Below are 15,769 nucleotides of genomic sequence, written 5' to 3'. Positions count from 1 at the left end.
ATGATGCGACAGAAGTACCTTTCTGAACAGTCTCTTCTGCTGGTGTAGGGCCTTGGGGCAACCCTTCAATGTAGGTGGTTGGCAACAAATCTGCTGAGATAGGCTGACCTTGTAGCTTTTGTAGTCTCTCTTGTACAGCACTGGTCAGGTCTACAAAAGCTTCATCAATGCTGGCACGTTCAATCCCAGCAAAACGAGACATTACCTCCATTACTTCCACACTGGCTTCCCGGTACCTAAGGAGTATAAGGGTTATACATGCAGGCAATAAAGGGGGGCAGCACTGAGATTGTGGGCCCCATCCCTCCCTCATAATACAATAATAATATACATAATCAGTGTAAGACCTCCTTCAAGGAAGGAATGGCTTGTCAGAGACTAGATAGTAACTCAAATAAAGGGGTCAAAAAGCAGGAAGATGGTCAGTAACAGAAGCAAGGAAAAAGAACCACAGAGGCAAACATTTGTAGTGCAACTCTAGCACACTAAGGTAAAAAGCATTCAGACCATGAATATGTGTATGTGACAAAAATCTCTCTAACGAGGAAAGAAATGCTTCAAACTAGTTTAACTAGAAAACATTTTACTATGACCATCCATTCCTTTTTTAATTTTCACATATGTACCACATAGTATTCTGCTTCTACTTTTGTCTTCAAATAAGAGGTAGCATATTAAAAAAAAAAAAAAGAGGTAACTTATAGGGAACACTGCACTGATTAGTGAACCCAACTATCCTCTTCTCCTCAGGATGGTATTTTTCATTATAAATTAACCAAGTGACATGTGGATTTTATACTCAGTGGTGAGTTTGATTAACATGTGAACTGGTCCTTGCTATACACATACATGCGCGTGCGCATGCACGCGCACGCGCACACACACACACACACAGAGTCAAGACCAATCACTTCTGAATATAATAGCATTCAGATTATAAAGCTGAAGATAAGCTCCTAGAATGTGGTAGTGCACCTGGACAGGCACATAGCCTCCCCTAGGGGATACCAACCTCACCATATACTGCCTATTCAAACCATAACAAGCAGCTCTTCTGGCTGTATGTAGCTAGTTTTCTATGGTAATATGTGGACATTTGCTTTGTTTTACACTTACTATGGAATTAAAGCAAGTTCTTTATTCCTGTTGAACCTATTTATAATAAAATTGGAAATAAGATGTGCACCCCTTCACCAAGGCATCTATCAAAACTAGTAAAGTTTGTTCTAAAACATTTTCAAATGAGAGAATTAGAGAAATTAGAGAAAGATGGTGTTTTTTTGTTTGTTTGTTTTTGTTATTATTTGGGCTGGGGAGAGAGAGACCTCAAAGAAAAAAATTAAAGAGAGCTCAAGTGTGTGCAAGAACATGAGAGTGTAATATGCTCACCCATATCCAGAGCAAGGAAAGGATATTCTATTGTATTGATTAGAGTTCCTTCACAGCCTCTTGAGCAAATTGCTCCAAAGTACTTTTAAGAATACTTGATAAACTTAGTGTACATACACTTCTGCAGATCACATTTTTATTTTGAATAACCTGGTATCTCCAGTTAATTATTAAAATAATCTTAAAGATTTTATTTTTAGAGAGAGGGGAAGGGAGGGAGAAAGAGTGGGAGAAATATCAGTGTGAGACATTCACCAATCGGTTGCCTCTCACATGTCCCCAGCTCGGGACCTGGCCCACAACTCGGGCATGTGCCCTGCCTGGGAACTGAACCAGGGACCTTTCAGCTCATAGGTCAATGCTCAATCCACTGACCCACACCAGCCAGGGCTAAACTAATAATTTTAAATCATCAGGTCTTAGTAATCCTCTGGTCTATAAACTTACTCCTAAATTTTCTAAAACTGCTTTTGTTCAAAAAGTTTAAAGTTGGTAGCATGTGACTTTTGCATGCACACTCTGAAGTCAATTATATTTCTGGAAAGTTACATTGTCTTTACCAGCATAAAATTCTATTCAATGCAATGCTGCGTATGTCCATTAGCTGAATTAATTCTAATTTAGGGTTAAGGTATTAAGTTCCAATCAAATCTGTCTTTTTTTCTGGCAATAATTTCAATGTGGCACTCCACCTTTAGACTTCCAATTCATAGGTGAATTCAGGAATATCTCAAGTCCCAAGTCAAGGCATGATCTCTACACACCACACCACATGGTATAGTGTACTATGACAATGTGGAGGATAGTGGAATATGAAAACAAAAACCAAAACCTGATCTTCTAAGTCTTCTACTTTCTGTAGAGAATTATTTAACCTCTCTAAACTTGTTTCCTCGTCTGTGTATGTATGTTGGTAGGAAGGGAGCATACTACTAGAACATACTATGTAACAATGTAAAATTTAAGATACTGCCTATGGAGAGCTTAACACAGTGCCTGACATATGACATATGCTCAATACAAACTATTGGGATATTACACTGGTTTGGGCTTCTATCTACCTCTAAGTTGGCTATGCCTATACATATCTCCCACTTCAAGGCTAACCTTCTAAAATTTGGGAAGAGACAGGCCAGTTCAAAAACAGAGATGGTACTGTCCTTTGAGATTGTTCAATTCTGGCAAATAATTCCAGATATCGGATTAGAATGTCAATTTGACTCAGCCTTTTCTGGAAAAACTCTTAGCTGCACAGTCAATTACTTCAAATACTTCAGATTTGGCTTGACAACATAGAAGTTGATCCTGAGTTTTAATTATAACAATCCATCTTTTAAAATTTATTTTTTAATTCTTGTTTATTCTGTTACAGTTGTCCCAATTTTCCCCCTTTGTCCTCCTCTGTTCAGCCCACTCCCCGCTCCCACAGTCCATCCTCACATAGTTGTTCAAGTACATGGGTCATTCATACATGTTCTTTGACTCATCCCTTCACCTTCTTTCCCCCAGTCCCCCTCGCTCCATCCCCCACCCCCGGTTCCTCTGGTAGCTGTCAGTCTGTCCCATGTTTTCATGTCTCTGGTTCTGTTTTGCTCATTGGTTTATTTTGTTCATTAGATTCAACCAATTTTTAAATAAGAAACTGAGAGGGTGTCAAGAACAGCAATTGTTACAGATTATAATGACTCTGAACTGATCCTGAAATACAGTATCAGAGCCCGTTGTCATGTCCCATTGAAAAGTTGGCTGACCACCCTGGGTAGTGTGGCTCAGTTGGCTGGATGTCATCCTGCAAAGCAAAAGGTCATCAGTTTGATGCCTGCTCAAGGCACATGCCTAGATTTCGGGTTCAGTCCCAGCAGAGGTGCATGTGAGAGACAACTGATCAATGTTTCTCTCTCAAATGGATGTTTCTCTCCCTGTCTTTCTCACTCCCTTCCCCTCTCTCTAAAAATAAAGAAATAAATTTTTAAAAATTGGCTGATCAAAGCTAACTTTCAGATGTTATTTACACAAAACTAACTTGCAACCTCAGTTCCTAGCCTCATGGAATATTATTTCCAACCCTTCCATTCCCCTTAAACAATCTTTTCTTCTTACTTTGTGAGGTTAGCTTTCCCACGGCATTCACGAACTTGTGCCAGTAGAAGATCTGGGCATAACTTCTTAGCATCATCTGCCCACATGTTTCTAGTGACCCCAAATGCACGGGCTTCATAACTCACCGCAACTATTCTAAGGTTAGAAAAAAAGAAACAAAACTACTACATGATCACAGGCAAAAGTAACTAAAATTTAACATGTACAGGTTATACACATTAACGGTGGAAACTTTTTGACCATAGGTGCCACTATTTGATCTCAAACACAGCAGTTCATTAATCTCAAAAATAGTGCCTACTATAGTGCCATGCATTCTTATAAATTAAAACAATAATTGACAGTTATAACAATAATTATGATACATACCCACCACCCTTCCATGATTTGTACTGTACGACTGCACAAGGTTTATTCCTCAAATGAGGATTTTGCCGCTGCTCCACTTGAACAAAAAAGCAGTCCATGTCCAGTAAAGCTACTACCCGGTCTTGTCCATTAGCCATGTTTCTGTAAGATAATATTTTATAGACAGTTAAAAAGGATAGCTAATCCAAAGTGCCAAGGAAAACTGTATTTCCTTTCTTCCAGTGCTGAGTTACCATGAGCATGAGAGACTGGAAACTAACAAGAATGAAATGGGCATTTTCATTTACTGCTAGAAGGAGCACAATAAATTGGTACAATTTTAGGAAGGTAATAAGTATTAAAAGCTTTAAAAATATCCATCTCCCAAAAGAATTGAACACTTCACAAAAGATATACAAATAGTCAGTAGGCACATGAAAATGAACTCAACATCATTAGTCTTAGGGAAATGCGAATGAAAACCAAAATGCACGTCAACAGAGGGATTAAGCCAACAGTTAATCTAGTTCATAGACAAGTCTCAAGTATAAATTCAGGGAAAAGAGAAACAGAAAGTGAAGTACATCAACACAGCATTCATAGGAATTTCTTTAACTTTCTATTTTGAAAATAATTTTAGACTTAAAAAATACTCAAAATTAGTAGGACTCTCCTACACCCAGTTCCCTCTAATGTTAATATTTTACATAACACAATTATCAAAGCTAAAAAAGAAAAGAACATTGGTATAATATTCAACTACTTGAATTTCACCAGCTATTCCACTAATACCCTTTTTCTCTTCCAGGATCCAATCTAGGACCCAATCTTAGCCATCATGTCTGCTTAATCTTCTCCAATCTGTGATACCTCCTAAGTCTTCCCTTGTTTTTCATTACCTTAACACTTTTGAAGAAAACTAGTCAGTTACTTTGACAATATATTTCTCAATTTAAGTTGGTCTGATGTTTTCTATTGATTAGATCAAGGTTATGCATTTTTGCCAAGAATATTACATAAGTTATATGCTCTTCTCAGTGTATCATATTGGGAGGTACACAATGTCAATATGTCTTATTATTAATGATATTAACCATGATCATTTAGTTGAGAGTGTTTGCCAGGTTTCTCATTGTAAAGTTAGTGTTTTCCCTTTGTAACTAACCTTAGGGGAGATACTGTGAGCTCCTCAAACTTTCAACCACTAAGCACCCATCAGTGAATCCTTCCTGGACCCATTATTTTGCAGTGTTTCAATGGTGATTTTCTACTCATTCATGTAAATTTCTGAAAGCAATGTTACATACTATTCAAGGATAGACATATATGAAGGTACAGAGAGTAGATTGGGAGAATAAAACTTATATACTTGAGAGTGGATACAGACTAATAGTATCATTTAACAATGTTAGAAATTTAGAAGAAGGAATGTAAACCAAAGAAGCAGCTCCCAACCTTTGCTGCATACTGGAATCACCTAGGAACATTTAAATAATATTGATATTGGCTTTTATGATTGACCACCAGACATCCTAATTTAATTGGTATGGATATGGCCTGGGCATTGTGATTTTTACAAGCTCTCCAGGCCCTTTTAACATGTAGCAGAGAGTGAAAAACACTGATCTCAAGTATGTAAGATACTTATGGCAATACCAGTAATTCATGATTTAAATATGAGAAACACAGGTTATACAGTTGAGTGAGCACTCAACTGTATTTTTTTAAAGTATAAAAAATTTACATAAACCTTGAAAAAAGTGGCATGCAACGACAAAGTGGAAGATTAGTGGAAAGAAAACAATGAATTTTTAAAAATCAGAGAGTCAAGGCATTAATTCCCTATAAATTCTACTTACCCAAAACAGGCAGAATGTAATACATTGACTAACCATAAAGTGATCTGATGTCAGAAATCACTTTACCTTGAAGTGCCTTTTGTGTAGCACTGGAACAGATGCCAGAGTAAAAATAGTAAATGCATTTTTCTCACCCAAAAAACCAACAGGTATGCACTATACTAGACACAAATACCAAAAATGGAGTATGAATAGGAAGCAGTGATTTAAGTCCAGCAAACATATTAGAACAAAAACGCAAAAACCGACGCGCACACTTTAACAGATCATGAAGCTGTTCAAGTTTTCAGTTTACATATTTTGCTGGAGAAAGCAAGAGCTTTTTAAAAGATGGAAAATGAAACACACTCTGCCAAAACCCTATTTTTCAGCATAAGGGTTATACTACTTGTGAAGTCACATACAGCAAGCACTTTAAAAGATCAACACTGCTCAAACTTTTAATAATTGAAATAATTATTCGTCTTTAAATATCTCAACTTATCCCAATCTGTACAAAACAAGTGTGGTGCCAATCAGGTGATACCACATCCAAGGAAACTAAGTACAAGTAAAGAGGGAGGTTTAAGAGCTAGAGAGAAAAATGGTGTTTGTTTTTTTTTTTTTCTCACAAGAAAAATCCTCTTAGAGGAGAATACCAGGGTCGTATAGCTCTGTGAGCACGTATTTCCATTTCATGTAATTTTGGCCCACTGTTGTCTCCATTCACTGCTATATCATAAAACCAATAGCCAAGGAAACACGAAAAATTTGAAAACAATGATATCTAACCTTTCCGAAGTCTCTTACCAATGTGGCAAACACCTGCCAAAACTGCCAACTGCGGACGCCGCAAATGGTGGGCTATGTGTCCACTGGAAGATGAATGGGTCTTGAATATCCGTCCCCTTTCCAGGAGCAAGTCAGCTAGTATCGAGAGGTTTATTCCTCGTAAGGATGAAGAAACAGATCAAGGGTCGCACAGGATCCTTGCCCGGGCAGCGCCCCGCACACCCCAGTTGGTTCAGCCGAGGCCACCGGGCTCTGCAGCTGGCTCTCTTGACAGATATCAGTCTGCGCGCTCGCCGCGAAGGGCGTTGACGCGCCTGCGCACGGCGGCCCTTCCGTCTCCAGCTTCGCCCACCCAGGGGCAACCGTCACTAGTCAGCCGCTACTTCCGCCGGCGCGTGCGTAGTGGAGGATCGGGCGCGTGTGCCCCGCCGGTTCTTTCCCGGCTGGATCTTCTGCCGCACACGGCTCCTCCTCCCCCTCTCCCCCCCACCCTGCCGCGGCCCGGTACTAGCGTGTTATCACGGCGAGGGAGCCGTCTGTACCCTGTGCTCCCGGGACGGCCGTAGTACTCTCTCCCGGCGCGTGGCAGTAGCCATGGCAATGGATCAAGTGAACGCACTGTGCGAGCAGCTGGTGAAAGCGGTGACGGTCATGATGGACCCCAGCTCCACCCAGCGCTACCGGCTGGAAGCCCTCAAGGTAGCTGGGGTCTGGCGCGCGGGGCCTGCCCCGAGACCCTCCCTTAGCCTAGCTGTTCTGGCGCCGCCCACAACCCTGGTCGTCTCCTGCCCACGCGGCCCTTGGACCTCCCCCCCCAACCCCGAGGGGCCTTCTTTCACCGCTCTCCCCGGCTCTTCCCACTGCCAGCCTTTTCTGCTGGCCGCGCCTGCCCTTTTCCCGGGACTTGTCGGTCCCTAACTGCTTTTGGCGGTCTCATCGCACCACCACTTCGCATTGCCCTGTCCTCCCCCTTTCCCCACTTCTGTTCACTATTCGCACTCCGACGCCCCCCTCCACAGCTGGCTGCATTTACTTTATTCCCCCGAGCCCCACATCCCCGCATCCCCTCGCCTTGCCGTGGCGCACGTGTCCATCCCGTACCCAGCACCAGCTACATTCTTTACGGTCTCCCCAGCCCTAGGTGTTTCCCGGCTAACCTGCACTCTTGAGCCGCCCTAAATGATCGCCAGACCCATAGTGTCCTTTTATTTACATCTTTACACCCCTCCCTAACCTCTTATGGGTCGGGTATTTCTGGGCTAATTCTCACACTCCCTCCCCCCATATTTTTTTTATTGTGTGATATTCTTAGGCTATTTTGCGCAAAGATGAATTTCCAACCACTTGCTTTGCATTTTAGCAAGGGCACTTTGATTTCCTGAAAGTAGTTTTCTTGAGTCCCGGTCGCTCTGCTCCTAGGACTGACTCTTGTGCTGCAGTTTGGGGATGCTAATACAAGTGGGAATGCTAATGCAATATGAGCATATTCCCCCATCAAACAATGTGTGTGGGCTGTGAGAAATGAAATAACCATTAGGAAAGAATACTTGTGCTGTGCATAGTTTGTTATATACAGTGAGCATCACTTGGAAGAAACTTTACAATATATAGGTGAGTGTCACAGAATTTGGAATCAAACAGTTGGATTGTACTTGTTTTTTTAATTATAAAATATTAATAATAGACACAAAAGTAGACTACAGTGATTTTGTGTATACCTGTCGCATAAACTCAGGTGTTACAAAGATTTTAATTTGCTTTATCCCTCTCCTTCAGCAAAAGTTTTTCAAACAAATCCTAGAAATTGTCATTTCACTCCTATATACTTCAGGGGTGTATCTCTAACACATTTTTTTAGTCTTTTAGGTCATTTTTCTTTCAACATTATTAGTTGGATGTTGCATGGAAAATCTAGAACTGTGAAAGTGTAAAGAATGTTAATGGGTTCTTTACTCATAATATTGATCTACATTTTGCAATTTAAAAATATAGCTCAGGTTGGAGTTAAGATGAAGTTTTTTTTTTTTTAGTCCCTGCTCTCTTGGCTTCTAAGGAGAATATTAACTTTTCTTCTTTCAGTTTTGTGAGGAGTTTAAAGAAAAGTGCCCTGTCTGTGTCCCCTGTGGCTTGAGGTTGGCTGAAAAGACACAAATTGCCATCGTCAGACATTTTGGCCTTCAGATCCTGGAACACGTTGTCAAGTAAGGAGCTTTGGGGCGTGACCATTGAAGTCATGAGAGAGCAAATCTTTATTTCTTATATAACTCATAGAGGTACTCTTTAGGTGAGTAGGAAAGAGCAATCCCAAGAAGAAAGGACTGATCTCCAAGAGATTATCACAGCCTCACTGAAGCTCTCATTCAGGACTTAATGTTTCTCTTCTTCAGTTTCTTCATAGTAGATACAAAGCGTTCAAATATTAGCTGATTGTCATTCAGCCAGCATTTATTGAGTTCCTACAATATGCCATACATCTTCCAAGCCTTTTTAGAACGATGCGATGTGTAAGGAAACAAATCTCTGATTAGGCATTTTGCCTTTAATTTTTTTTTTTTTTTAAGTTTGAACATGTGCTTTCTCTCAGTGGCAACTCCAAAGCAGAATCATATGAGAATAACTAAAAACACTAATTTGAGTCCTCTACCCCCAGAGCTTATCAGAGGAATCAATTAGTTAAGTAGTAGCCAGTTTTTCTGGAGTTGTGGTATTACTTTGTAAACCATCACAGAAATGGAGTTAGCTATCAAGATTGTATCTTCTGAAAAACAATTACATTGTTGCAGTTCTTCCAGGTGTATACATTTGCTTTTAGTCTGTCAGGAAAATGGAGGGGAAAGCTGATAATGGACCCCTGTCTAAATAAAACTATTTCCCCCAAATTTTTCTGTTGTTAGCATTTTGGTTAAGTGTCGACTGTTTTGTCTGTTCTTTGAAGAATATGAAATAAAAAATTTAATTTCTTAATGAAATTGCCAACATAATCTAACACAAGACTGAAAGCTAGTCTCATAAAGAGAAGACTTCTGATGTGGTTTTGTTGACTTTTGCATTTTGGTGGCCAGGTTTCGGTGGAACAGCATGTCTCGATTGGAGAAGGTGTATCTGAAGAACAGTGTCATGGAACTGATTGAAAATGTAAGGAATTGTTGCTTGGATGACTTGTGTTTCCAATGTAGTTTAGACAGAGTGACTTCTTCAATGTAACATTTGTGTAAAAATTCAGTGGTTCTACAAATATCAGACAGCCTGCTTTGTATGACTTTAAATGTTATCTTCAAGGTAAGAAGAACCACCATCACAAGGAATTGTAATTCTTCACAAACGCACTGTATGATAATAACAGTAAAAAATAAGCAGAATAAATTTGTTTCAGGAGTTAGAATATGACTATAAACATGTTTAAAATCTGTAGCCTTTTTTTCTTTTTCTTTTTAAAAAAAGATTTTACTTATTTATCTTTAGTGAAAGAGGGAAAGGGTAGGAGAAAGAGAGGGAGAGAAACATCCATGTGAGATGGTTGCCGCTTGCACGCCCCCAACTGGGGACCTAGCCCACAACCCAGGCATGTGCCCTGACTAGGTGTTGAACCAGCAGCCTTTTGGTTCACAGGCTGGCACTCAGTCCACTGAGCCACACCAGCCAGTACCTTTTTTCTTCTTAAAGGGCATATAAAGTGGAATTCCCACCTTTGTTCATCCCCGAAGTCTGGTGTGTTTAATAGAAAAAAATTTTCCTTTAAAATTATTAATTAACTTAGGATCTGTAATTGTTAGTTCTGGGGAAACTTGATAAAAATCATAATAGTCTTTCTGTATCTTCTCGTACTAGAACTATTGGTAAAATATTTAGGCACTCCTCCTAACTCTCCCATTTTATCAGCCCCTCGACATGTTCCTTATTTCTATTGTCTTCCACCCTGGCCCTCTTACAAAATGAAACCATCAATGTGAGAGTCTCTTCAGTTTCAAAAGGAGAACAGTGATGTCTTCCTTGCTGTGTGTGACAGCCATTTTATTAGCTAGTAAAACCCTCACTTAAGCTTTAAGTGGGAGGAATGATTAGCAAGAATGCAGGACAAATGACTCAGACATGGAGAACAGGTTTGTTTATTCTGTTTAGTTTAAAAGCAGGCCTACTGATGAGTTTTTATACTTTTATAGCCCAGTTTTCTCCTTGAATCCAGCCTTGCTGACCTTTTAATATCTCATATTCTTTTTCAGGGAACACTGAACATCTTGGAAGAGGAGAACCATATTAAAGATGTTCTGTCTCGAATTGTAGTAGAAATGATCAAGCGGGAGTGGCCCCAGCACTGGCCTGACATGCTAATAGAATTGGATACTCTTTCCAAACAAGGGGTATGAAGTGCAGTAGTACCAGTTCAGTTTTTGTTGTTAGGGGTTTTTTGGCTCCTCACGGGTTTCTTTGTTTTGTCAACAGAGAAGAGCTTTTAGGCATACCAGTAATGGAAAAGATGTTTTAGTTTAATTTAACTAGCTTATTTCTGTTGATACAGGAAACACAGACAGAATTAGTGATGTTCATCCTTTTGCGACTGGCAGAGGATGTAGTAACCTTTCATACACTGCCCTTTCAAAGAAGAAGGGACATCCAGCAAACATTAACCCAGAACATGGAAAGGATCTTCAGTTTTCTACTTAACACACTTCAAGAAAATGTAAACAAGTACCGGCAAGTGGTAAGGGATACCTCACCTCTCCAAAGTTGTATTTTTTAATGAGTCTTTTTTTGTTTGTTTAAAGTTAAAATGAGCAAGGAACTAAGGTGTCTAGCTCAGCAAAAGAAAAGGCCATTTTATGAGTAAAAAAGAAATAGGTTACAGGAAAAACTAGGACTGATTTTTTTTTAAAGAGCTGATTTTCTACTAGAACAAATAATTCTATTAGAACTACTAGAACAGTAAGAAAATTCTTTAAATGGTATAAAAATGAAGGATAATTCTTAATATTTGAAAGTCCAGATGTCCGATAGGTCAGGGTAGTATCCCTATTAAAATTTGAGCTTCCATTAGTCCTGGTCCCTTTTTTAGTGTAAACTGTGCCAAGTTTTATTAATTTCAACTACATAATTCTTGGTATTTTGTTCTTCCTGATGAGGTAGAGTTACTCTTAATCTTAATTTTCCCCTTCTGCAGAAAAAGGCAGGCCAGATATTCTCTTTCCAATCATTGTCACTTTTATCAGAGAGCCTTCAGAAGAAGGCAGTATGAAAGTTAACCTAGTACAGAACATTAATCTAGTCCTCACTGCGGGGGCAATTTAGCTCCCCAGATTTTAACAAGATGGGATTGCTACTAGCATCTACTGGGTAGGGACCAGGGATGCTGTTAAACATTATATAATACACAGTCACCACAATAAAGAGTTATCCAACCCAAAATGTAAAAGGTGCTAGGTTGAAAAACCCTGCTCTAGAATTCTCACATGGGCTAATTTCACAAAACAGGATGAATTAAAATTGGTTGTCTTTATGTCCCTGGCTGCTTCATTAGACCTATTCTCAGAGAAGCACTAGATAACTAACACCAATGGGAGAAGGTACTATGAGCTGTTTGGGTGGGGAGGCACTCACAGTGTATATGTAATATACAGAGATACCATATACGGGATGGGACAAAAGTTGGTTTACAGTTGTGAGTACACAAAACAATTTCTTTTCTTTCTTTTTGTAAAGATTTTTTAAATTTATTTTTGGAGAGGGGAAGAGAGGGAGAGAAACATCAATGTGTGGTTGCATTTCACATTTCCCCTGCTGAGGAGCTGGCCTGCAACCCGGGCACGTAGGGAGTTGAACCAGTGACCCTTTGGTTTGCAGGCTGGTGCTCAGTCCACACTGAGCCACACCAGCTAGGGCAGAATTTATTTTTGTATGATTATTTATTAATTATTGTATTTTTTCATTCTGAAATATAAGGCTCTTCTTTTTTGGTTTTGATTTTTAGAGAGGAAGGGAGGGAAACATCAATTTTTTGTTCCACTTATTTATGCATTCATTGGTTGATTCTTGTATGTGCCCTGACCAGAGATCAAACCTACAACCTTGGCCTGTCAGGATAGTGCTCTAACCAACTGAGCTACCTGGTCAGGGCATAAAGCTCTTTTTAATTAAAGTAGAGTTGACATACAATATTATATTAGTTTCAGGTGTATAGCATAGTGATATTTCACATTTATACACCTTACAAAGGGATCACCACAGAAAGTCCACTATCCATCTGTCACCAAAGTTATTTTGACATTACTAACCGTATTTCCTCTGTTGTACTTTATATCCTTGTGACTTATTTATAACTGTTAAGCTCCTACCTTTTAGTTCCCTTCACCATTTTGCTCATACCCAAACCACCCAACCCTCTGGCAACTGTCAGTTTTCCTGTATCTATGAGTCTGTTTTGTTCATTTGTTTAGTTTTTTAGATTCCACACATAAGTGAAATGATAACAGTATTTGCCTTTCTTTGACTTCCTTCACTCAACATAATCTCCTCCAGGTCTCTCCATGTTGTTGCAAATGGCAGGATTTCATTTTTTTCCCATGGCTGAGTAATGTTCCTGTATGTGTGTGTATATGAATATATATTCACTTCTTCTTTACTCATCCACCTATTGATGAATACCTAGATTGTTTTCATAAAATATTTTGGCTATTGTAAATAATGTTGCATTGAACAAAAGGGTGCATATATCATTTCAAATTAGTGTTTTGTTTTGTTTTTCAGATAAGTGTCCAGAAGTCAAATTGTGGGTCCTTCTTTGTCTCTTGTTATAGCCATTGTTTTAAAGTGTGTTTTATATGATATAAGTATTTCTGTCCCTGCTGCTGCAGCTGCTTCTTCTCATTACCATTTTCACAAAATACCTTTTTCCATCCTTTACTTTCAGCTTGCGTGTGTCTTTCAGTCTGGAGTCTCATGTAAGCAGTAAATGTAAAGGTCTTATTTGTTTGTTTAAAGATTTTATTTATTTATTTTTAGAGAGAGGTGAAGGGAGGTAGGAGGAGAGGGAGAGGAACATCAGTGTGTGGTTGCCTCTCGCATACCCCCTACTAGGGGACTGGCCTGCAACCCAGGCATGTGCCCTGACTGGGAATTCAACTGGCAACCCTTTGGTTTCCAGGCCAGCACTCAGTCCACTGAGCCCCACCAGCCAGAGCTAAGGTCTTGTTTTTTAATCCATTCAGTCATCTTATGTATTTTCAATGAATCATTTAGTCAATTTACATTTAAAGTAAGTATTGATAGGTATGTACTTATTGCCATTTTAATTGTTTTCATACTAGATTTATAAGTGGTTGGTCTACTACCTTTACTATATGTTTGCCTTTACTAGTGAGATTTTTTTTTAATTTATTTACTTTTAGAGAGAGGGGAAAGGAAGGAGAAAGAGAGGGAGAGAAATATTGATGTGCGAGAGAAACATTGATCAGTTGCCTCTCACATGCCCCCAACCAGAGACCTGGCTTGCAACCCAAACATGTGCCTTGACTGGAAATTGAACCAGTGACCTTCCATTCCACAGGGCATCGTTCAATCCACTGAGCTACAACAGCAAGGACAAGATTATTTTCTTTTATATATTTTCTTATTTCTAGCTTTGGCTTTTTCTTTTCTACTTAAAGAATTCCCTTTAACATTTCTTATAATGCTGGTTTACTGGTGATTGAACTCCTTTAGCTTTTGTTTGTCTAGGAACATCTTGATCTCTCCTTTAATTCTGAATTATTATTTTGCTGGGTGGAGTATTCTTGGTTGTACGTTTTCCCCTCTCGCGATGTTGAATATATTGTGCCACTCCCTTCTAGCCTGCAAAGTTTCTGTTGAAGTCAGTTGATAGTCTTATGGGCATTTCCTTTTATGTAACTAGGTGTTTTTTCACTTTCTGCTTTTAAGATTCTCTCTTTAACTTTTTAAAAAAGATTTTTTAAATTTATTTTTAGAGAGGGGAAGGGAGGGAGATAGAGAAACATCAATGTGCAAGAGAAACATCGATTGGTTGCCTCTTGCTCATCCCCATCTGGGGAACTGGCCTGCAACCAAGGCATGTGCCCTGACCAGGAATCAAACCAATGACCTTTTGGTTTCCAGGACAGGGCCCAACCCACTGAGCCACACCAATCAGGGATTTATCTTTAACTTTTAACAGTTTAATTATAATGTGTCTTGGGTTGGATCTCTTTGGATTCATCTTGTTTGGGACTCTCTGTAGTTCCTGGACTTCAAAGTCTGTTTTCCTTCACCAGGATAGAAAAGTTTTCAGCCATTATTTCTTGAAATGGATTTTATATCCCTCTTTCTCTCTCTTCTTCAGGGACCCATATGATTCAAATGTACACTTGATGTTGTTCCAAAGGTCTCTTATGCTATCCTCATTCTTCCTAAATTTTTTTCTCTTTGATCTTTCAATTGGGTGATTACCACTATCCTGTCTTCCAGATTGCTGACCCATTCTTCTCTATCATCTGATCTGCTGTTGATTTCCTCTAGTGTATTTTTCATTTCAGTTGTTATAGTCTTTAGTTCTGATAGGTCCTTTTTTTAAAATAATTTTTATCTCTTTGTTAAAGTTCTCACTGAGTTTATCCATTGTGTACAGCGTTTGATGAGCATCTTTATGGCTATTCCTTTGAACTGTTTATCTAGTGGACAGCTTACCTCAGTTTCATTTAATTCTTCTGGGGTTTGTCCTCTTTTTTTGTTTGGAATATATTATCTTCTCATCTCATTTTGCCTGTTTGTATGTATTAGATAGTTCAGCTAAATCTCCTGCTCTTGAAAAAGTGGCCTTGTTTAGAAGGTATCCTGTGGGGCCCCTTGGTGGAATCCCCCTTGTCACCAGAGCCAGGTGCTCCAGAGGTGTTACCTGGGTGGACTAGTGTGGCTTCCTATTGTGGCTGGGCCACAACCTCTGTGGACACACTGGCTGGTCCCTGGCCCACTGGCTAGAGGCCTGGCCACACTGTTGAGGACTCACTGGTGTGCAAGGCAAGCCTTTGGTGTCGCTGGCTGCAAGGCCCAGCCATGCTGTTGCAGAGACACTGCTGTGTGCTGGTGCTAGCTGAGGCTTCCCACTGCGGGTGGCAGGGCAGGAGCCACTTTGGCGGCATGCTAGTCTGAATGAGAACTCAGGAAAATGCCAGCGTGGGGTGAACAACATTAGCAAGGTTAATGGAGAGTGTCACAAGTTGTGCCTGCCAGTGTCAGATCATCTAGAGTAAAGAAAAAGAGGGGAAATGGTGCCTGCTGGCACCTCTGACTAAGGAGAAAGTTCCAACAGATCCCTGTCC

At 39.7% G+C, this 15,769-nt stretch overlaps 2 protein-coding genes across 2 annotated transcripts in view; one reads left to right on the top strand and one right to left on the bottom strand.

The window, feature by feature from the left end:
• The window catches only part of POLH (DNA polymerase eta), a 28,938-nt gene extending 22,180 nt beyond the window's left edge, over positions 1-6,758 (bottom strand). Inside the window, exons 1-4 of the mRNA XM_054569413.1 lie at positions 6,468-6,758; positions 3,859-3,999; positions 3,490-3,624; positions 19-236 (exon numbers count right to left, since the gene is read on the bottom strand). Of these exons, the coding sequence (XP_054425388.1) occupies positions 19-236; positions 3,490-3,624; positions 3,859-3,995 (490 nt within the window). The 5' untranslated portion in view covers positions 3,996-3,999; positions 6,468-6,758. The remainder of the gene's footprint in view (positions 1-18; positions 237-3,489; positions 3,625-3,858; positions 4,000-6,467) is intronic.
• Positions 6,759-6,878: 120 nt separating this feature from the next.
• XPO5 (exportin 5) overlaps positions 6,879-15,769 on the top strand; it is a 56,847-nt gene continuing 47,956 nt past the window's right edge. The window contains exons 1-5 of the mRNA XM_054569411.1: positions 6,879-7,166; positions 8,547-8,668; positions 9,530-9,602; positions 10,688-10,825; positions 10,984-11,166. Coding sequence (XP_054425386.1) covers positions 7,062-7,166; positions 8,547-8,668; positions 9,530-9,602; positions 10,688-10,825; positions 10,984-11,166 — 621 coding nt within the window. The 5' untranslated portion in view covers positions 6,879-7,061. The remainder of the gene's footprint in view (positions 7,167-8,546; positions 8,669-9,529; positions 9,603-10,687; positions 10,826-10,983; positions 11,167-15,769) is intronic.

The sequence above is a fragment of the Pteronotus mesoamericanus genome, unplaced genomic scaffold (genome assembly GCF_021234165.1).
Source record: "Pteronotus mesoamericanus isolate MK-2021 breed Mesoamerican mustached bat unplaced genomic scaffold, CSHL_Meso_final contig_20, whole genome shotgun sequence".
Classification (NCBI taxonomy): domain Eukaryota; kingdom Metazoa; phylum Chordata; class Mammalia; order Chiroptera; family Mormoopidae; genus Pteronotus; species Pteronotus mesoamericanus.
The sequence above is the reverse complement of the archived record's forward strand: the minus strand, read 5'-3'. Positions and strand labels throughout refer to the sequence as shown.